The sequence below is a fragment of the Sinohyriopsis cumingii genome, chromosome 1 (assembly GCF_028554795.1).
Source record: "Sinohyriopsis cumingii isolate HCF-2022 chromosome 1, ASM2855479v2, whole genome shotgun sequence".
Taxonomy (NCBI): Eukaryota; Metazoa; Mollusca; class Bivalvia; order Unionida; family Unionidae; genus Sinohyriopsis; species Sinohyriopsis cumingii.
This window is the reverse complement of record NC_142961.1, coordinates 163,502,167-163,525,346: the sequence shown is the minus strand read 5'-3', so window position 1 is coordinate 163,525,346 and position 23,180 is coordinate 163,502,167. Positions and strand designations below refer to the sequence as shown.

Below are 23,180 nucleotides of genomic sequence, written 5' to 3'. Positions count from 1 at the left end.
GAAAGTTGTTGAGTATATTCAATGTAAACACTGCTCGTGAAATCATTGACTGATTTTTCTCATGCCAATGTTGATTGCAGTATTAACAAATCATTAAAAGGAGTGGTTTGAAATGCATTTTTTTGATTGTTAAAATTTTCGTACTGGATGGTGCTGCCAAAAAGTGAACACAAAGTGAAACAAAACTCAAGTGAATATATTAGTAATGTAGAGAGTGTTTCTACGAAGGTTGGTCTCAAGTGAATATATTAGTAATGTAGATAGTGTTTTCAGGAAGGTTGGTCTTAAGTAAATATATTAGTAATGTAGATAGTTTTTTCAGGAAGGTTGGTCTTAAGTGAATATATTAGTAATGTAGATAGTGTTTTCAGGAAGATTGGTCTTAAGTGAATATATTAGTAATGTAGATAGTGTTTTCAGGAAGGTTGGTCTTAAGTGAATATATTAGTAATGTAGATAATGTTTTCAGGAAGATTGGTCTTACGTGCTTAGTCTATGTAGTGTCTTGGATGTGGGAAAGATGTTTTCTATGAAAGATTCATAATGATGGTAACTAAATCTGGATTTTGTCCTGCATGATGATTAATGCCGGATATGATTACTTTCTCGCTTTGAAAATTTTGAGAAGCAGATAAAACTTATCTGGCATGTGGTCAACTGGAAGAAGGTTGGCCAATATAGTGTAATCTGTGTGTTCTGTATTATGCATATTTCTAAGTGTGTGAATTTTAACATAGCCTGTTCTGAGCTGGGGTGGTTATCAAATTTCATGTAAAATTTACCGTCTGATAATTGTCTATCAGCCTCAGCGAAGTAACTTGATGCACTCATGACCACACCACTTGTCCACTTGTTGACTGGCTTGATGAAAATATCAACACTTTCAACGACTATTTCTTGAGGAGTCACTTTGTCCTCATTAGATTGACTTTGTGTCAGTCGATATCACTTGTCACTGCTGACAAGAAAGCCTCCCGAACATGAATGTTGCAAAGGATGGACCAAATTGACTTTTGTAGATAAACTTTTGAGGTTGATTATCATGTTCAGTGTTCGATTCACGAGCTGGATCATTGAATTTCGCTTTTGGTCTCATTCTGCAAGCGAAATTTTAAAAATCTTCTTTCAACTCAGTCACATTGAAGAGTTTGGATCCTTGATAAGACATGCGGCTGTTTGACAGGGGACTTGCGTTAGGGTCTGACAAGTCTCACGATTACAGATTTACGATAATAATAGTCTACGAGCACTGGTGGATGATCTCTGATGGAATGTTGTAGTCAATTAATTAGTCTTATCAGTGTAAAATGGAATAATCTGAAGTAGGATTTTTTCTTTCCACTGGAGAATTTATTATTAAATTTCTCTAGAAGTTCTTTAGACGGCATTCACCAAATATTTCTATATAGTTAGTGAAAATGAAAAGATCAAAATTTTCACCAAGACGTTTGGTTTTGACTTTAAAGCCTAATTCCAATACCCTAACTATATGAACTGATTTAGATTTTAAGAATTAAAAAAGTTTAACGGTGCAATTTGCAGAATTCTGCATCTTGTGGAAGAATTTCGATATTTCTCCAGGCATAGAAGTTTAACCCAACGACTTAGACGGATGAAACATTGACGTTTAAACACAAAGACAAGATCTAATAATAGTTCGGTAGTGCATCTGGTTGTTCAAGTGAGTATCAGCCTAATTTTTGTATTCTTTTAACGGATCTACGCGTGAGAAAGAGGGATTTATGGCCCATATGAAAAGAAGAGATGAGAATACACGAGCAAATATACAACCAAAAATAAAATAATAAACATGAAATTAAGCAAAACAAATATGAAAATCGAAGACTCTTACAAGGTGAGACCATGCAAAAAAGAAAAACTGAACAAATTGAGTATGTTGTTGTTGTGGGGTTTAACGCCATTTTTCAGCACACGATAGGCTATCCATGGCGGCCAGTATTAATTGTGGAGGGAGAACCCGGGAAAACCCCAGGAAGAACCACTGACCCACGAGAAGCTACTGGCAAGCTTTCTCACATACCCACATTAGCCGAATCCTAGATTCAAACCCACGCAGACAGAGTATAAGAGTTCTGATTATCAATGAAGGTAAACCATTCCCTATAAAATACAGGCTGTGTCACTGAGTTTTGTAAATGAAAATGACATCAACACAACCAATCTAACATTTGAAAGACGCAAAATTACTCCGCAGTTCGTGTTAAAGCGGTCATGTAATACAAACCAGCAACACACAAATAATGTATATTGATACTAAGATTAGCAACGGTACTAACTGAAGTCCACCGTGTCGAGCTAGGCAATATCATCCTAATAAACGGACAAAAAAGAAAAGAAACTAACATTTAACATGCAGGCGATGAGAAGGAAAAGTATTTACATTACGATTCAAAACCACCTGACGATATGAGAGAGAGAGAGAGAGAGAGAGAGAGAGATGAACGAAATCTACGGAAAAGGAAACTACGTCTCCTTGAGAGATAGATTAATAAAAAACAATAACATATACCAAAATGTTCAAAGGTAACCAAAACAAAAACAATTAAAGCATACGCGAGTAGCAAGGACTAAGTTCATTGCCTAGAAAAATAAAGGTTTAGCGCGCTGGGTGAATGGCAAGTCTCCTTGTGATCCCTGTACAAGAATCCCAGTTTTCTGACTACTGATAACTGTAAACTGGGTCAAATATTTTATGACACACTTTCTGCTCGATATGCTAATCCTTAATTTTCATAGAAGATAAATGGGACACGTAATAATAATAATAATAATAATAATAATAATATAAAAGAAGTAGATTCTGGGTTTTTCACTGGTAGGATTAGAGACCAAATTATCATAGAAAGAGTGTAATATTGTGTCTCTATGTGAGTACAGAGACAACAGAGCGGCTGCAATGGGGAAACTGAATTTTTTGTCGTTAAGATCGAATTCCCCATGTGTTCTGAACACAGGATCCTATATTTTTCGTTTCGGCTGTTCTCTGATTTGTTCCACCCTGGGTTGAACTCGATTGTCAGTATCTCAAAAGAATCAACATAATGTCTGGCAGAATTATAACTGTCGGCCACGCTTTGCCAGATATTTATTCGTTGTCTGAACAACACAGCTTCGTCAACAGAGTACATTTTTTTTGCAGATTGGGAACTCAGCGACAGTGTTGCTAAAGCACGCCTAACCTTTTTGACTCAGAAGTGACCTTAGCCTGTACAATACGAGCTCGGTGAAGTGACCTTAGCCTGTACAATACGAGCTCGGTGAAGTGACCTTAGCCTGTACAATACGAGCTCGGTGAAGTCTGTACAATACGAGCTCGGTGAAGTGACCTTAGCCTGTACAATACGAGCTCGGTGAAGTCCGTTGTAGGCAACAATCGCAATTTCTTAAAATATGTCGTTTCCAGCGTGTTCGCAGTATCCGCATTACATTTGGTGCACCTGTATGCAACGTAACACTTTATTTATTCTCTAACCTCTTTTCTAATATACATGTCCTGTCATCATGTATGTAGGCCTATAAACAGAAAACTCTCCTTCAAATGCAAACAACTCTGTTCCGAAACATAGTGACTCAAGCTAAGAACAATCTATGGAACAAAAATCAACCATCTGTCAGGCAAGTGAATTCGATAGATTTCTTTTAAATTATATGTACAGTTAATTCTTGATGAATGTTAGATATGAATAAATACTAGATTATAAGCGATGGCTGCCTCTTTTTCATATTTGCTTGTCAGTACTTCCTTTTGGCTGCTTTCCGACTAAACTATTTATATGAATTAAATTGATATGGCTACCTCCTTGATTAACCTAATGTGACCAGGTGACCAACATCCCAAAGTCATTGTCTAAAGAGAATATATTGATTTTATGTTCGTGGTAAGCTTATGAGAGGAAACTAAGGTCACTGTCACGTTGTGTGAGAAAATTTGCTAACAATTCCTGCTTCATGTTTATTAATGCCTTCTGATAGAATTCGTAGTTCAAAGAACGTTGGGTAATGTCAATATGTGTTAAATAATATTACGGCCTTAGACCGATTTTAAAACAAAGAAACAACCTGTCCGTGAAATTAGTCATTGCGTTACGGTCGAATTCGCGGTAACTTCCTTTGAAGAACCTTGCCGCGGGGTGAGAAACTATGTTTGTTTTGCAATCAGCAGTGATGTCATCGGTCTTCTTAGTCTTAGAAACCGGAAACCCGATATTATAACTCATCAGTGATACAACCCCAGACAGTTTCAAAGAGACCACCGGTATCCAATCTCAACTAAGATAGTCAAATTTTGGGGCGGGTTTCTCACACAGCTAGTCATTATTCTGCTACATTCATTGTGAACTGATCAGTGCATGTCTGGACATTGGCGAAAGCAGATCATAAGGAAGTTGGGGAGGCTAGACTGCGCTCCTAGTGCCGAAGATGTGCACTCGTTAAAAGGGCGGGAAGGTAGTTCTAGGAACTTTGGACGAGATTTGGAATAGGACGCCACCCGAAGAGTAGAGAGAAGGAGACGAGGAGAGCAAGTGGAATTAAGAAGTTGAGCAAAGGCGCAGGGCCGGAAGTACCAACAAGGAGGCCGGGATAACGGAATAAATGGTACCTGAAGTACCGACAAGGAGGCCGGGAAACGGAAACAAGCGTACCGGAAGTACTGACAAGGAATTAAAGGCGGAAGTCACAGATGAGTAACACAGATGGGAAGGAAACACTCTTACCTTTAATTTCGCGTGTTGAAATAATTGGCAGTTTGGATAGGTCTTGTATTGGTTGGGAGCAATTGCATTGAAATAATTGTCCTGTAATTGTTGAATACCGTGATATAGTTTATTAAATTGTTATACCTTTCACCTTATTATTTTTTATTTTATACACCACAGAGCATCGGCTTTGCTGACTGGGGGCTCGGAGATATTTAACCTTTTAATTGTCCGTCCTTCTTCGGGGATAGTAATAATTCCGTAGGGGACACGTGACAGTCACAGTAAAGTCAATGAATATAGTATTGGTCAAATTTAATATAAGTAATCTCAACACACACGAATATTGATTCTATACACAACTTTTCCGTACACAGAAGATAAAGAGTGACCACAATCCTAAATTAACACCCAAGAGTACATAAATATTTTATCGTTCCCACCTTGCTAGCGGTGTCAAGGTAATAAAATGCCACTTAGTTCACTATGGATTAACTAGTGTGTTTTCAATTCAGGCATATTTAAAAGTGTGCCCAGTTTGTACGTTTTCATACAAAGCAGGCAGTGACCTTTATTCTATATGTATATTGTAGAGCTTGAACATTCATCATATTATAATAGTAAACTCCACTGAGGGTGTCAAGGTCACAGAGGTTAATCACAAAAAAGTGACTACAATTTGCTTTTCCAAAAATATATCCTAGATTTTGTTTGCATAATATGGTAAAAGCATGTAAATATATCATTCATCTAAGACAGTTGTTCCAACATACGATGACTGAGGTTGATAACAACGAGTTCGGAAACATAACTAAACAGGCAATCTTCAGCTGTGCGAAGTATTTTGCCCTTCTTGCAAGAATTATGTGTGTTGGTTTTTTTTCCGTTTTGTATCAAGAAATTCCATCAGTGTGATGAGAGCAAAAGTTGGTTTCTGGACACTCTAAACTCGAGCCATACATGCACTGAGTTGATACAGGAAAACTCCAGTCAAACAGAATGTTCTGTCTAGGATATGTCCGAATTTTTGTTTATTTTCACTGCAGTTTGAAATATCAAGAATAAATACAGATGAAGCAATTTCATACTTAACAATGATTTAAAATAAGTTTTCTGACACACTTCTCAAATGGAAATAATGGTTGAAAATTTACATCAGACTTGGTACCTGGTAACTTTTACGGTTTGGAACAATTTTGCTTCTGCGCATGGATTGTACGAGATGTTTAAAACTATTGCTCACAATCAGCCTTTCGGTTATAAATGAATGCATTAACTATATCCCTCTTTGTTAGGCTGTAAGATGGTTCTCTTGTACATCTTACTAGAAAACATCACTGGCGATAATGTAAATAAAGATATGATCTCAATGAAACAACCGAAATCTCCTACCTTGTTACACAATCAGTCTATACGTTCGTGTGGCTCAATTATAATATCAATAAAAAGATGTCTGGTCTGTTAGACAATGAAACCACCTCTCTAAATCTCATGAAAATAATTTGTTATATATGTCCCATATCAGCCAGATATAGAGGTCCTCATCTGATCATATGTTCCTTATATTTGGTCATAATAATAATAAATAAAACCACACAAAAATGTGTGGAAAGTATATTGACCATATAATATTCCCCCATATCTCTCTCTCTCTCTCTCTCTCTCTCTCTCTCTCTCTCTCTCTCTCTCTCTCTCTCTCTCTCTCTCTCCGTGTAATTCGATAGTGTTATGAACTACATCCATAGAACTTCGACAAAACCTCAAGGATAGGTTTCACTTTAGATTCATCCTCCAAGACGGATAACACCGGCTACAATATCGACAACTTCTTTGTATATGTCAAGCACAAACGAACATATTTACCGTCTTTGTCTTTATTCAGTGGCGTACAATGGGTATATGGCCCAAACTGGTTTTGACGCCCAAGACCGATGGAGCCCTTGGTTTAGTTGCTCCAATACCTCTGGCGAACGAGGCAACCGTCTGAACTCCGCAGCTTCGTCAACAGAGCACATTTTTTTGCAGATTGGGAGATCAGTGACAGTGTTGATATAGCCTTTTTGACTCAGAAGTGACCTTAGCCTGTACAATACGAGCTCGGTGAAGTCCGTTGTAGGCAACCATAGGAATTTCTTAAAATATGTCGTTTCCAGCGTGTTCGGAGTATCCGTATTACATTTGGTGCACCTGGATACAAAGTAACACCTTATTTATTCCCCCTCCCGCCTCCCACCGTTAGTATTCTACTGATTTGTTGCATAATTCATTACAACTGATAAGAAATAGTATTGAATTCATCGTTCTGTACTCTCTCCCCGGCCATAACCACCACGTCACATACACAAAAGAAAAGAAAACCAGAAGTAAGCACCATTATTATTAAGTTTGTCCATTTTGCGCTTTTTGCGCTGCCATGGCTTTTGCATTATACAATAACGTGACTACTCTACTTATCAGTAAGATCGCGTGAGATTATATGCACCTTATATATGAAAATAAAGTATTCATTCCTACGCCTAATGACATTTATATGAACACCCATCTCTGCACCGTGGATGAAGTAGAATACACCATACTGCACTCTGGTAGTGCTAATTCCCCACGGTAATTCAGTTAAGTATCTTTTCAAAAAACTTTCCCATAAAATAGTCGATATAGGAGTGGGTACTTTTGATTGTATTTTAATTCATTGATTCCTATATCACTGATCTGCACATAGATGTCTGATAGCACTGGAGTAAAAGCTCGTCATTAAATGCTTTCAAAAACGCGCGTTGTCATCATAAAAGTGAGAAGAAAAACAAGTAATATCAATAAAATATAAAATGCATAGAATTCTTTATTTTCGTAGTTACAGCATAATTTAATGACAAAGTCCATTAGTCTCTGAATTGACATAAACAGTAAAACTATCAACGTTATATTAATTCCAAATATCCAAGAGGTAATGTGGTTTTTATATGGCTATTATGAAGTTTGTTTAATTAGGTCACTGATGTTTGCCTGCGTTAATATGCACTTCTGATAAAAAGACAGATGACGCAAATTAATGCAGCAATATAGTGATTAAAACAGCACCTATCAATATATAATGTCCTACATTCCTACTGGAGAAATATTTCAAATATGAATTAAGAAATACTCAAACAATTTTTATATTGTAAAGTATATTAGATATCTTCAGTGCAGTGAAGACGTCTTTAATGTTTAAAATATCTTATACATTGACTAAGCTGTCTTGTCTAAGTGTATATATTACAACTCTTTCAACAAAGAAGACGTATTTTTAATACATAAGCTATCTCATGCAGCAATCAAGATATCTATTTTGTTATATATATCATTGTATAAATACGATAGTACCTAAAAATATGTATGTAAGATATCCTTTTGCAGATTTCTAAACGACCAAATGACGATTGCTGGACAATAGAACCAGTTTCAAGCGATGGACCATACAACCAGATTAAACGGGTTCAATTCGGTTAAGACAGACAGTCATTTTTTAAAATTTAAAATATCGTATCCCTATGGGAAAATTATCTAGACGATCTACTTAGAGAAAAAAGCTCCATGTCCTGAGTTTCTTTAACACTGACATGCAGAACGAATCAGATATTTTAAAAACAAAAATACCCCGATGTCTGGTGTTTTTCATTGAAAATCAGAACCACTTATAAATTTTTGAAACAAAAAAATACTAAAATTACTTGGACTAAATATTCATTTTAGCTGCCCTAGACATTAATATGCAGGACACTAATTTTATATTTTTTACCAAATGTAAATAATGGAGCAAGCAGATTAATATGTACAACTAGACTGCATTCGTAATTGTCATGCCACTAAGCACACTGCAATAAAGCGTTTCGTGGTTTGAGCCATTACTACTCACATGTAATATTCCCGATCTTTAGTCTCATTACTACTCACATGTAATATTCCCGATCTTTAGTCTCATTACTACTCACATGTAATATTCCCGATCTTTAGTCTCATTACTACTCACATGTAATATTCCCGATCTTTAGTCTCATTACTACTCACATGTAATATTCCCGATCTTTAGTCTCATTACTACTCACATGTAATATTCCCGATCTTTAGTCCCATTACTACTCACATGTAATATTCCCGATCTTTAGTCTCATTACTACTCACATGTAATATTCCCGATCTTTAGTCTCATTACTACTCACATGTAATATTCCCGATCTTTAGTCCCATTACTACTCACATGTAATATTCCCGATCTTTAGTCTCATTACTACTCACATGTAATATTCCCGATCTTTAGTCCCATTACTACTCACATGTAATATTCCCGATCTTTAGTCTCATTACTACTCACATGTAATATTCCCGATCTTTAGTCTCATTACTACTCACATGTAATATTCCCGATCTTTAGTCTCATTACTACTCACATGTAATATTCCCGATCTTTAGTCCCATTAGATACGGACAATAAAAGCATCAGATTAAAACGAAATGATAGGAGTAATAAAGTCGCCTGTATATATGGGTCTGCAAGCTGATAAATGGTTGCGAGGGTACAAATCTAATACTTCCAAACCTGTTATTACATTGAAAAACCAAGGGAAATGTCTCGTTCACTACCAAATTCTAATGCAAAGAGTTAACTTGTTTAAACAATATCCTAAGTGAAAATTATACATCAAACTGAATGCAAGTTTGAGACAAAAAGCTTATAACGTCTTCCAGAAAAACTTCTTCAAAAATAATAAGTAATAGTAAATTTGTTAAACAGATGTAAAATCTCAGGAAATGAATAATAGTTAAATATGTGCAGATTGTATTTTTAATGCCAGAAATAATTGTCACTTTAAAGAAAAACAGTTATTGTCGATGAATTGGCTTTGGCGAATTTAAATTCAATCAACGAAAATTAACTCAACCAAACCAATTTACGGTGAATTTACCTTGTTAGAGTTAGCTAAATGGTACTTGTTCAAAGGATAATATATCTGGTATCCTTCAAAAGTATTTCAAAAAAGGTTTAGTCGTTTCAAGGATGAGCTGAACTAAGTATGTTTATTAGGATCGACCAAAAGAAAGTTTGTAAAGGAATTTAAATTTTTAACTCCAAATATAGCAAGACTGCTTATATAATCACGAGGACAATTATCAGGAAATAAATTCATGTAGATCATATAATCATGAAATTATTGAATACAAAATGAAAAAGTAGCATTGTTTACGAGTAACGACACGCCTTTCTCGGTTAAAAGTAAACATGTCACGTTATTACTTGTAATAGAAAGGGTATTTAAGTCGCATTAAAAATTTGTCTTTTTGGAATTTTATAAAGTCTCTATCATTTCTGCTTTTATTTCGTTCGGAATTACACGTTTTTAATCACAGTTGTCATACCTTCTCTGTCCTAGTTGTAAGAAACGAATCAACAAAAGAATATTTTCTCTTAAATATTTGAATGCATATTTAATAAGTCTTTAAGATGTTTCACTTTAATTAAATAAGTTCATATATTCATATGGATATCGTCCAAATATTGGTCGATTTGCTAGAACCCATCGTGCAAATGATGCAATGTATATTAATGACAAAGTATGGATGAACCCTTCCAACCAAACAATAATGCTGTCCAATAAGCAGGACTAATTTGAACAGCAATCGGAAAAGAGTATTAAAATAAACCTTCAAAAATAGGTTTATGTTAAAAAGGATATTGGGCATATATTGTTCCATTCAAGGAGCCTGACTGATTCAGTAGTTCTGTCAGAAAGAAAGAAAAAAACACATTACATGACTCTGTGTGACTGTATTCGACACATTTCGATAAACTTTTCAGTCTGTGAATGACAATTTTGAGACTGACGCTACCAAATGACTACGAAGCGTTTTTTTTTTTTTTTCTTCATATAATCGTCAGAAGAGTGAAAATGAGTCGTGTCTCTGTGTCCTAATACATAGATATGGGCAATAAACATGACGGATTGGTTGTAGTGTGGAGGACAGGGACGCACTGTGTGCTGTCACAGGATATAACAAGGGATGAAACTTCCCATGACGGTGTTCCGTACCTATGTAGCGTTCAAGTGTCCGTATCAAAATATGTTTTTAAAAACAGGCTGAGCCAGGCATGGTGTTGTTGTTGTTGTTGTTGTTGTGGGGTTTAACGCCATTTTTCAGCACTCGATAGGCTATTCACTGCGGCCAGTAATTATGGTGGAGGAAGAACCCGAGAACCCGAGAAAACCACCGACCCACGAGAAGCTACTGGCAAGCTTTCTCACATACCCACATTGGCCGAATCCTAGACTCGAACCCACGCAGACAGAGGTGAGATGGTAGTGATCCGTAATGTAGAGCGCTTTAGACCACTCGGCCACTCGGGGACCCGCCAGGCATGAGTTACATCGATCGATTCGTCCGCGATTTCCAACTTTTCGATAGGCAATGGACTCCGACCCTACACCCCAACATAATCGTCCAAATATCAAAATGGGGTGGCAAGAGTCAAATGAAACTCGGACTAAATAAAAGCAAGCAGCCAGGGCAACTGACCTTTCACAACGGGTGGCATCCAGACTAGCCCCTAGGATGTGCGGGGTCTAAGACAGCAAACGCGATGAGCGGGGCCCCAAGCACAACACTCGCATTACGGAGTTGATTTCCTGAAAGCGCGGGGCCCAAGGTGGTTGCCTCGTTCGCCTTGCCTTAGGACCGGGTCTGGTGGCGTCTGTCAATCAACTATTGCATAACAAAGATTCCAGTTGACCCCTGACCAGTTCAATGGCCAGATATGTGTTTGCTCTTGCATAATCGGGTATCCGGGCTAGAGCATGCCAGGACGAGTGGATAAAATAGAATATACTATATATTACGTATACAACTAAATGCGTATAGTTATTATAAAATAGTCATACTTCTTTGGGAATATGCCCATACTTCTTGTTTCAATCGCTAAGAGATTTTTTGAAAGCGAAAAATAAAAAACCCCAAATAAACCAAGTTACTATAAGTAGGCGAAGCAATCTGTTTTTCCGAGTGGTCTGTTGTTGCTGTACCCTTCTGCGAGGCAGTAAACACGGCTTAACTATCGTTGTTCAATCCATCCGCTCGTGTTAATCTGCGATGGACAGTTGCGCCATTCAAGGCATATAATGCATTTTCAGTCGCCCTATACACAAGTAACTGTGATAAATCTTAGCTTCTCGAGACACTAGTAAGTTTAGTAAACGCTCAACCTTTTTTCACTTGAGGCATTTTATGTTATGAGAGAAAGAGAGAGAGAGAGAGAGAGAGAGAGAGAGAGAGATGTGCGTACGAGAACACGGTATGAAAATATCCATTACAAGACACACGACGGTAATAAACAGAAAAGAAACACGACGGAGAGGGGTATTCCGTGTGTACCACAGCTCAAAATAAAGACGCTTATAATAAGATACAAGGCAGCACACTCGAGAGCGAAAGAAAGAAAGACAGACAGAAATACGCTGTACGTACCAGAACCTGGTATGAAGATATTCATAATAAGACACAAAATGGCTAGTCCCAGTGGAAGATACGGAATGGCAGCTCCGATCCAAGTTTGGCCTGGAGACAGAACCGTTTGGGGTTTTTCGTCAGCAGCTATCTGGACCATAGTCGGATGAATCCTGCCATCTACTGACATCCATGATTCGGTGTCCAGCGATGCGTTTGTTGATTCCCTCTGAATGGGAGTACTTACTCTCATCTCTTCTGTAATCTCCTTCTGTGTTTTCTCCTTTCCCCCAGGAAAGGGTACCGAGAGGTTAGTAGACTTGTTATCCCGTCTGCCTTGTTTTGCAGATCCTGACATCTTTGGGGAACGATTACTTTTGCTAGAAGAAGACCGAGGTCTCGAATCTTGAAGATGGATTACGTCTTCTTCTGGAACGTCTTCGGGAACAACCGGAGATGTGCGGGAGATATGCTTCCAAAAAGGTTCGCTCGTTGTTGACCCAGCGTTAGTATCTGATGCCTCTGTAACATTAATCCTGGGGGTGTCATTTAGCCTGGGGGTAGACGTATCCGACATATCTGTTGCTTCTTCAATTTTTTTAATTGGTGATACAGACCTCCAGCTGTTCATAACAAAACGATTCTTTGAACTATGTCAAATATTTTCCAACGATACCTGAAAATTATATAACGTTCAAGGTACAACACAGAATATTTGTTTTAATGTAGCGGATTTTAATACAGGACAAATTTATCTACTGCCTATTTTATACTATATTTTTTCTCGATCACTCTCCGCCATTACATATTTTTCAGTGTCGTCTTGGTAGAGGAAACATTGATTAATTGATGAATCTAAAATGGTTACAAGGCGTCTACCCAAAATAGTTACTTTTGATTCATTAAGAAAACAAGATGTCTTGGTTGCTGCACAAAATAGGAGTGAATCATCAAAAAGCCATACTTGATCAATGTCTTGGTCCTAACTTCAAAATTCAAACGATGATGCTGTTCTTATGCATGCTCTGCTCTTTATCAACATTCTTTTCTTTGTAAATCGTCTCTCACAATAATTTCAATTTCGATTATTACTTGAAATAATACATTTCATCATTTCCATTATCAAGAATCTATGGTGATAATTTTAAATCCGATGAAATTTCCTTAAGACTTTCATTAATCCAAAATTTACAAGTCATGATTGATGATTGCAATACCAAACAATTTTTCTTCGTACAGTTTGGTAGACAGGTATTTAATCAGGGTAATGCCGTGTCCATTGTCTTTGTCAGGTGACAAAGGAAGCTAGCAATAATCTATCAGTGGTCTGTCACTATTTGGCTATTTGGCGTCCAAAGTATGATTAGTGCGTTATCAGCAGCAATACATCCCATGCAGATTGGATAGGAAAACACAAGGTAACCTTTGTAATAACTCCTTCCGTCTGTTGGTAAATTGTGCAAAACTTCTAGGATACTCTGCTATATCAGCTCCCTTTCTCTCTTTAGTAATGATGGTTCTCCAGCTTGTGATATTTGCGGTGAGTATTATTAAAAAATGGAATCGTCATGGAATAACACAGTATATGATCTGCACAAGCAAGACTTCTAAGAAATTATAAGTATCATATGGAAAGAGGTGTAAATTCTGATCCATTTTTCAAATGAGTAAAGAGTTTGTCACTTGGATTCTTCAAATATAAAAATGAACTGTAGGAAACTGTATAATTAATTGGAGGGAAGCAGAACATTGTGCTGTACATAAGCGCATGATCATGTTTGACTGATGATGATTATCACCTTGGAGATAATTTGACACACCTCCAAACCCGTGTTTTGCCTCATAACATCTGGTTCAACTGTTCCGCTGGCATGACAAACAGTGATACTGAATGTCAGCCAGGCCAGAAATACTTTATGTCAATCATTGCCGCTGTCTGTTATTAATTACAAAGTTATTCGAAACATGCATTGTAGTGTGATGTAGAACATTCCTGTGAATCAATTCCATCCACGACGGGAGGCATGACATTCTGTAACTGTCAATTCAAAAATGTCCGTAATGTATGATGCTAGCTATACCCGTCCAGTATACCTGCGATACCACTCGAAGAAAACGCATGAAATCGACAACTATTGGTCAGTGCTTTCCCCAATGATCTGGTCAGTGCCTAATACTTTCTACGAGTATTTGATCAGCGCCTAATACTACTCTAAAAAAAAAGCATATTATTCATGTAGACCTGCTGTGTAGGGAACAGGGCGTGGTGATAGTGGAATAGCGATTCTACATAATGCCAAGTATTTTTGTTTGATTGTGCTTTTTTTAATTGCTTGCAGTCTAAAACCATTCATAACATATGAATCAACTTCCTCTCAAGCATTGAAATGACTGAATTCTGCCAATAAAATCCGTGTAATTCAATGAATTATTTATGTTGCGAAAAGCAATTACTCCATTACAGCCTTCGTAATAACTAATAAGCTCTGGAATTCTTATTGAACACCGTCATATGAGTGCACTGGGAGAAATGAAAAACATTCTGTCAATATAACGATTGGCACTGACGCTTGTCTTTTTCGGCGTAAGTTTCGTTATTTGTCTTATCAATTTTTCTTATACGGTAACAATTGCGCACCATACAAGACTGTCTTTCCAAGATTTTCATAGATATGTACCGGAAAGTCATTGTTCTCAATGTAAAATTGACGGACATCTGCAAGATTCAAAACAAAACTACAATGCTAGTGCATATGTTTATTAAACAAAAACATGGTTTAAGGGGCTCAGTGTAGCAAAATAAAATCTGATGAAGTATGGCGTTAAACCCCCCAAAAGTAAATCAAATACTTTACTGGTTTTGGTTATTTATGTTGGAAAGAATTTACATCGATTGATATTTGTTAAGAGGTGATTCAATTAATATAATAACAAATAATCAATAAAAAAGTCTAAATCACTGAGATAACCGACGATGTCAAGATTCAAATAGAGACCTACATTTGTTACATTGATTTCTGCACCCTGCCGTAAAGAAACTGTGATTTAGCATAGGGTGGAGCGCGGCAGTCACTGTCTCTCCAACTATAAAAATCTTAATATCATAAAAATATTTCTTTTTCTATTGAAGTGCAATAGCATTGTATTCCACAAAACGATGAAACATGCGATAAACTGACCCTCCTGTGCATGACCAAACAGAATATAAAAAAGCGCGTGGGGCTGATTTAGCTTATCTCAGTGTTTAAATAATGATTTTGATATCAGAAGGGGGGGGGGGGGTGCGTGGGCGAAACATTTGCCAGAGGTCTTAGGGCACCGAAACAGCTGATAAAGAATTTAATTGAATGAAAATGGTTGGCGGGGCCATTATCTTCGCTACTGATATGGACTGTTCTTAACGCACCTGAATGAGAAGACGACATAAACCCAAGTATATGCGGCGCCGTAGCGGACAAAAGCTGGTCTAATTAGAAAGTTGCAGTTGAACGCGCAATGTCATATGTTGAGAATTCCAATTTGAATCCGTTTTGAATCAAATTGCGTATCCTTAACGTTCCATCGTCTAGGTCGAGATTTTATATTTTATATGTTGAATTGTGTATCGGTTGTTGAAATTTCAATCTCCTATGTCTAGAACTCCATGTTCACATGTAGAATCTAACCGTTTGTGTTGAAACTAAAGTTCTATTTGATACGTCGAGTATTTATAATTCAACTGCTGAATCACAGCGCTGGTCGAAACTTAGATATCAAATGCTGATTTTTCTTTTCCATTTTATCTAAGCTGGTTCAATAAGAACGTTGCAGTTGAAACTTCAATGTCGTATGTCGAGAAAAAAAAAATCATATATTGAATCAAACTGTTTTTCCTTAAAATTCCCTAGCTAAACCTTGTCAGATCGAATAGCTTTATCGGTGCTTTGTCCTAGCGACATCTATTGTATTTCATGTGTTGCCTCCCTTAGAATATAATGCCAACTAACCAATAACGTGGTGGTATCATGGTACCAATTGTTTTTCCATATACCCCAATGCTAATGTTTTGTGAAATAAATATACTTTCTATTCTACCTCAGCATGCATGTTACACACTGTCATAGAGAATAATGCTAGATTGTCAATTTGACAAGGACAAAACCAGGTAAGCCATTGTATTTAAGAGAGATAACTCTGCTGGAACTAGATTGGGGTAAGTGTTATCTAGTCACAACAGACACAGTTTCAGCCATGTGTAAAAAAGTCATTAAAAAAATACAAAATATGATCTAGATCTAAATTAACATAATCTCACATGTTGCCAAGAGGCTTAACCTTTTTTAAGCCTAACAGAAAGTACAACTCCTATATAATGCACCAATCACAGCTAGAGTTGTTCTTTATTTCTGAATGCAATCTTCCTACACCTTATGCTCCGCCCACCTGGACTTTCGAAATTGGTACCGTTATAGCTGGTACATTGTCCATCGTCCGAAAACGGTAGTGACAACTGACCTAAAAAGTATACTTTGTAAGTTTAACATCGAAAGTATGACTATGTACCAGAGGGAAGCCATTACAGGTCTATTTGGGTGAAATGTATTTGTGCAAACATTCAAGTTGTGTTCTCCCCTTGTTTCGATTACGTAGAAACAGTGTTCAAATTGAACAACTTAATTTTGATTGGATGCAGTGACTTGCTGTCGCATCTAATTAAATTAACAGACCCGAAGCACAGAAATATCTGCTCGATATACCAAGGTGTAGATAGGGTTATCGGAACCTTGGCGAGCGAAGATGTCGACTTTAATAAGCGACAATACAAAGAAATATCTACTCATGTTAATTATCTTACTGTCATTGAAGAAACTGTAACCAGTGAGCTGCAGGACTACATTTTAAGTATATATAGTGAATGATATTCTTATGTTTTTCCTTATTATACCTGTCCAAAAATATTGACTTTTTGACCTCACTCATGTATATTATTTTATTTTATTAATATTTATATTAGTCAGGTATATGAAACATTAAATTTGTACATAAAAACTGGCAATTGTACTCATATATAGTCCCAGAATGACATCATCAACATCCAAATTTGTGGCATGCTGGCAGATTTACCGTTGAGTTTATATGATGTTTGGAAGTTGAAATAAATTCTTTGAATCTGACGATACTGTTACAAAACATACATACATAAATAGAACGCAAATCAGGCTTTCCTTTAGTATCTATCTTGATAATGGAAATGATGAAATATGTTATTTCAAGTAATAATCGAAATTTAAATTATTGTGAGAGACGATTTACATTTACAAAGAAAATGAATGCAGAATATGCATAAAAACAACATCATCGTTTGAATTTTGAAGTTAGGACCAAGACATTGATCAAGTATGGTTTTTTGATGATTCACTCCTATCTTGTGGAGCAACCAAGACATCTTGTTTTTTTTAATGAATCAAATGTAACTCTTTTCGGTATACACCTTGTAACCATTTTAGGTTCATCATTTAATCAGGCTTTCTTTTAGTATTTATTTAATCTGTTGAAGCTTGACTCTATCAGTTGATGCTTGACTCTATAAGCTGATTTTGCTTCAGTTTCGGTTTGTTCAAAATTGTCAGTTTTGGTGGTCGCACATAGGAGAAACTACCAGGTTACCCATCGTCCAGGTAAAATTGGCAGAATATCGTCTGCTAGTGGCCTTATCGGGAAGCAACTATAGGAATGAATTTGGTTATACTGGGTTATAAACAGGTAAAAATAACCTGCAGACATCTGATTTTTAGCTATTACATTTAGATGAATGAGTTTACAGTATTTGTCTTGGCAGGGAGAAATGTGGAGGGGGTGTCACTTATAAGAATACAAAACAAGTCTCCCAAAAATGTATTTTATAGCTTTATTAACATTGACAGTTATTCGAATTTTATCCTTCTTCAAATAACAACTGCGCACACTTCAGAAGTTCACTAGCAACACGTGCGTGTATCCTTTACCTAAAGAGACTCCTCACTCCGACCTCAACTGTGGTGAGTCCTGCGGCTCTAGATCTTTCAGACGACCAATCTAATCTGTTGATGCTTGACTCTATTGCCCTTCTACCTTCATCTAACAAGCTAGCAGCTGAATCCAATCCATTCGTGTCGGCTGCTAGATTCGTTTGAATGTCACCGAGCTTAAGGTTCAAACTTACCCCCTTTGTCATTTTATTAGAAGGATTGCAAGAATGTTAATGCCATTAAAAATAGATAGAATTAAGTCATGCAGCAAATTACTACTGTTTGTCAAAATAAGAGTAAGATCAACACTTTTAATAGAGATGTATTCGTATTTACGCGCATCATAAGAGAAACGAGCGACAATGACAAGATCGAACATTCATTTCAAGTAATGAAACAACCTCACAGGCCAAATAGACAGAATGTGAAAACATTTTACTTTCCCCATTCTCGACTGTGCGTGTTCAAAGTTCCATTTAGCGAATTCGAGAGCAAATTAAACACATATTTTATATCACATAAATGTCTTCTTGATACCATATAAAAAAGATCTTTAAGGCTCGAATACGCAAACACAAGGATCGAATACAAGTTAAAATAAACAAAACCAAAACTTGTCGCTAATGCTTATATATTGGAAATGTTTGATACTCGTAATAAAAACCACGAATTCACTTAAACGTGTCAGACAGTATACAAGCCGCTTATTGCTGCCATAAAAAGATATAAGTGTAGATACCAAGTCGAGTGTAAACTTCATAACTTGGATTTGATGCTAAATAACGATATGTTTTCTTTCAACAATTTTGAACGTTTATTTATATTTAAAAAATGACAGTTTTAAATATCATTGTTATTGTTTAATTTGCAGCAATCAGTTTTTCACTAAACATTCAACAGTGATCGGGGTTTAAAATTTAATCATGCTATATTAAAATTTCCCAAAAAGAGTATTGTTTTATTTAGGACACTTTAAGGACCTTTTGAGGAATTTCTCAATTCTTCTTTTCCAGGATTAAAACGATTCCCGTATATAAATAAAAAAAATATATTAATTTTAGCAATCATCTCTATAACCTTTAATCACCAACCAAACAAGAATTTAAATATTTTTAAAAGTGTCAAAGTAAAAAAACATCAAATCGTTTTTTCGTGTGTGTGTGTGTGTGTGTGTGTGTGAAGTTTGAGACATTTTGTTTGACTATCGACTGCTTCCCGGAGTGAAATAGTCACGTTACGTATGTGTGCCGGGGGAGATAACTCTGTACTCCCCTCCGCACTTAACAGTAGATTGTTTCATTGCGGCGTTTCTCTGGCAGATCAGTGGCATACCAATTATCTCAGTTTATTTTAATGAGCTAGTCAATACATCGCTATAACGAGGTTCTGTGACAAGTTCCAATTATAGCATAAGAAATATAGAAATATCGCGTTTTATATGCGTCTCCATCAAAGATGGAACATAATCTGTAATTATCACAATTGTTATTCAAATAAAATAAAATAAAATATAAAAAAATTATTTAAAAAAAAATAAAAAAAACATGAGCTTCGTTTGAATATATTATATTCCGCAAATGGTAAATATTTCGCATGGCAAAATGGTTGGAAAATAAATGTTCTTTGACTTGCTTTTTAGGCTCCCTAATACAAATGTGAATTAGTATGCCAGAGATGTGTACACACCCAGCGCCATAGTCGCCAAAACCTACCCCCCCCCCACCTGAGAAGTTTGATGTGTACAATTATATACTCTCTTCATCCAACATGAAAGAGAGAGAGAGAGAGAGAGAGAGAGAGAGAGAGAGAGAGATTAGTGCGTATCACAACTCGTCTTCAGTATTAGGGCTAATACGGCAGAAAGGTGGACATTTAAATCCTGATTGAATCACGAGCCCCCAGTCAGCAATGCCGACAGCCTAAATACATGAACAACTTAAGGTAAACTATATAAGAATGTAATCAATATTAATAATAAACAAGTAATGTCCTAATGAGAGAAAGTCTCCTTCCAGTGAGTAGTCCCTTGTACTCATCTATATCAGTTCTCCTTTTCTGTATTCTTCTTCCCTCCTGCCCTCTTCCTGTGCCGCTCCATTTATACTATTCTCCTTCTCCTTCACCCTTCCTGTGTTACTCCTTGTACTCCGCTACTCCTGGTACTATTCTCGTACTTCCTTCATCCCTCCTTGAGAGTTTAGTGCCGTCTCTACGTACAGCATGCGAGCTTCATGCAGAAGCTTTCTATTTCTTCCCCAGTTCAATTCCTCATTCCCCTTTTTACGAGTCTCTTGCTCGGAGTGGTCTTTTCCCTTAGTATTCTTTTTGATAATTCTTGTATCTTCCGATCTTCTCAAATGGCCAGGAACCACTAATTAACTTTACCCAGGTACTGGTTAGATGTTTAATTGCCCCTTTGTCTGTTTTGAGACATTAGCTCCTCCTTGTGGTATTTTTTTGTGTGCAATTGGCTGGTACGCCTAGTTAGATGTTCGCGGTGCTTGCTACAACCCTTGCACAGGTACCTGTGAACGCAGAAATGTGGCCTTCGTAACGCACAAAGAGTTGAATCCTTTGAAGAGACTAGCCGACTCAACCGTCTAATTACGGAATAGACACACAGCCGACTCAACCGTCTAATCACGGAATAGACACACAGCCGACCATCCCCTGTGGGTCTCACAAAGCCTTCAGTCAACTGTCAAAAAACCCTTATCTAGTAAGAAAGTTAAAATCATGCCCATAAAGATGGAAACATTCTGAATATTTCCTCACAGTTTGTTCAGTCATATCCAGTAATAATGTATTACTGCTGATAATTATTAGTAGATAGTCAGGAAATTATGTACATCAGAGAGAAATTATATATGCGAACAATGATGTTTTAGTGAAGAGATTCCATTTAGGAACTTGCGATATTTATAAAGCTAAAAAGTCAACAATAATTACACAAAGTAACTTACGATTGAGTGAACCGCTTCATTTTATAAGAAAAATATGTGTTTATTTCTGAATTGATGCATTCCGTTCAGTCAAATATAGGTTGAGGAAGACAAAAGAGTTGGCAAGTGAAAAGAAATGTTGAGGAAAAGATTCCTTAAGTGACATATATGGTTTAAAAAATTAAGATGATATATATTCTTATGCTCAACATAAAGGCTGCACTTAAAAAAGAGATGTTAATCGATATCGACTGGATATCCACAGTAGTTTGCTAAATGGATAAGGTCCTAAGTTAAATCCTAAGAAATCGTACTTGAGAATACCGGATTTATGTCTCAATCGAGCAAATGAAGTACCATAACGAAGCTGAACAATGTTGTGACTTGTCAGAACATCATAGATTATATGTAGTTGCATCTTGTGCGTAAGGTGGAAGTAAAAAGGCTAAGATCTCATGGAATGATTTTATACAGTGTTCCAACTCAAGGGTCTTAAACTATGGATCAAGACAGAGCAAAACCAACAAGTTTTATACAATTTAAATATAATTTATCTCCCTAAAATACAAGGTGCAAGAATTAAAAATAACTTCAAGTATGATAAATGAATTCCTAAAATCCTAAATGTTCTATAAATTTCAATAGTTCTGAGTAATCCGAATAAGTTCCAGAGGTATTTGAATAATGACGTGTGAACAGTGTAGATGAAATCACCGATATAATCCAAAAATATCTTTAAATGAATCCACAATAATTCCAATACAAATATTTATCCAAAAGTCTTTGAATGTTTCACAGTAATTCGGAACAGCTGTTATATATCGAAACAGTCTTTAAATGAATGTTAGAGCACTGCAGTTCCAACGAATAGTTATATTAAACAAATGAATAAATCCTCTCAAAAGCTCTTACAAGATTAATAATGCTACTAAGAATGTTAAATTCTGCATAGTAATTATATTCTATACTAAATTTAACACGTAATAGCAGGAAAACAATTAAAGGCTTTGACTGAGTCACAGACGTGTGTCGAAATAATCTTTACAGCAAATAAGAGTAACGTGGTTTACAACCAGCTAACCAGGAAATAGGTCGGGAGTCCCTTTAGGAATCTATGACCTTCATTCTCAAGAACTCATGTCCCTGTTGGATCATATGATGTTTATTTGAACTATAGTACATCTCAACTTTGGAACTAACTTTATGAATGCAACAACATGCGCACTATAGATTACTCAGCTTTAAAGATCATTATATACACACAATTCAAGTTGGGAAACAATTCACCTTCCAGTTTGTTTCAGATGGATAAATATTTACTTGCCAACAATTGTCCCATTTTGATAGTATGAGAAGGTCATCATTTAAAACACACTGGGTCAGAAACACTAGTTTGAAGTCAGGAGTTATCTGCATATAAACATGCGAGAGATTTTAAACTATGTCGTTAATATTGACAATAAATAGGAAACCTCTAAAAATCTATCCCTGGAGAACACCTGCAACTGGTCGTTCTACATTTCAAAAAAGGTTGCCAACGACGACACTTAATTTGATTTCTTATTAACATTTCATCAAGACAAACATTTTTCCTCAATTCTAGAATATCTATGGCCGACTGGTTTTCCCACGATGAAACGAAAGCTAGTGTGAAGCCATGGCCGACTGTGTTTCTCCCAAATGAAATGAAGGCTAGTGTGAAGCCATGGCCGACTGGTTTTCCAAAGATGAAATAAAGGCTAGTGTGAAACCATGGCCGACTGGTTTTCCCCCCAATGGAATAAAGGCTAGTGTGAAGCCATGGCCGACTGGTTTTTCCACGATGAAAAAATGGCTAGTGTGAAACCATGGCCGACTGGTTTTCACCACAATGGAATGAAGGCTAGTGTGAAGCCATTGCCAGCTGGTTTTCCCCACAATGAAATGTCGTCTAGTGTGAAGCCATGGCAGACTGGTTTTCCCACGATGAAATGAATGCGAGTGTGAAGCCATGGCCAACTGGTTTTTTTCCACAATGAAATGGGGGCTAGTGTGAAGCCATGGGCGACTGGTTTTCCCCA

The 23,180-nt window shown here is 36.6% G+C and overlaps 1 protein-coding gene across 1 annotated transcript in view; it reads right to left on the bottom strand.

Annotated features, from left to right (window-relative positions):
* Positions 1-13,851, bottom strand: part of LOC149808289 (uncharacterized) — a 42,271-nt gene extending 28,420 nt beyond the window's left edge. Inside the window, exon 1 of the mRNA XM_089950435.1 lies at positions 12,213-13,851. Within this exon, the coding sequence (XP_089806561.1) occupies positions 12,213-12,822 (610 nt within the window). The 5' untranslated portion in view covers positions 12,823-13,851. The remainder of the gene's footprint in view (positions 1-12,212) is intronic.
* Positions 13,852-23,180: the final 9,329 nt, after the last annotated feature.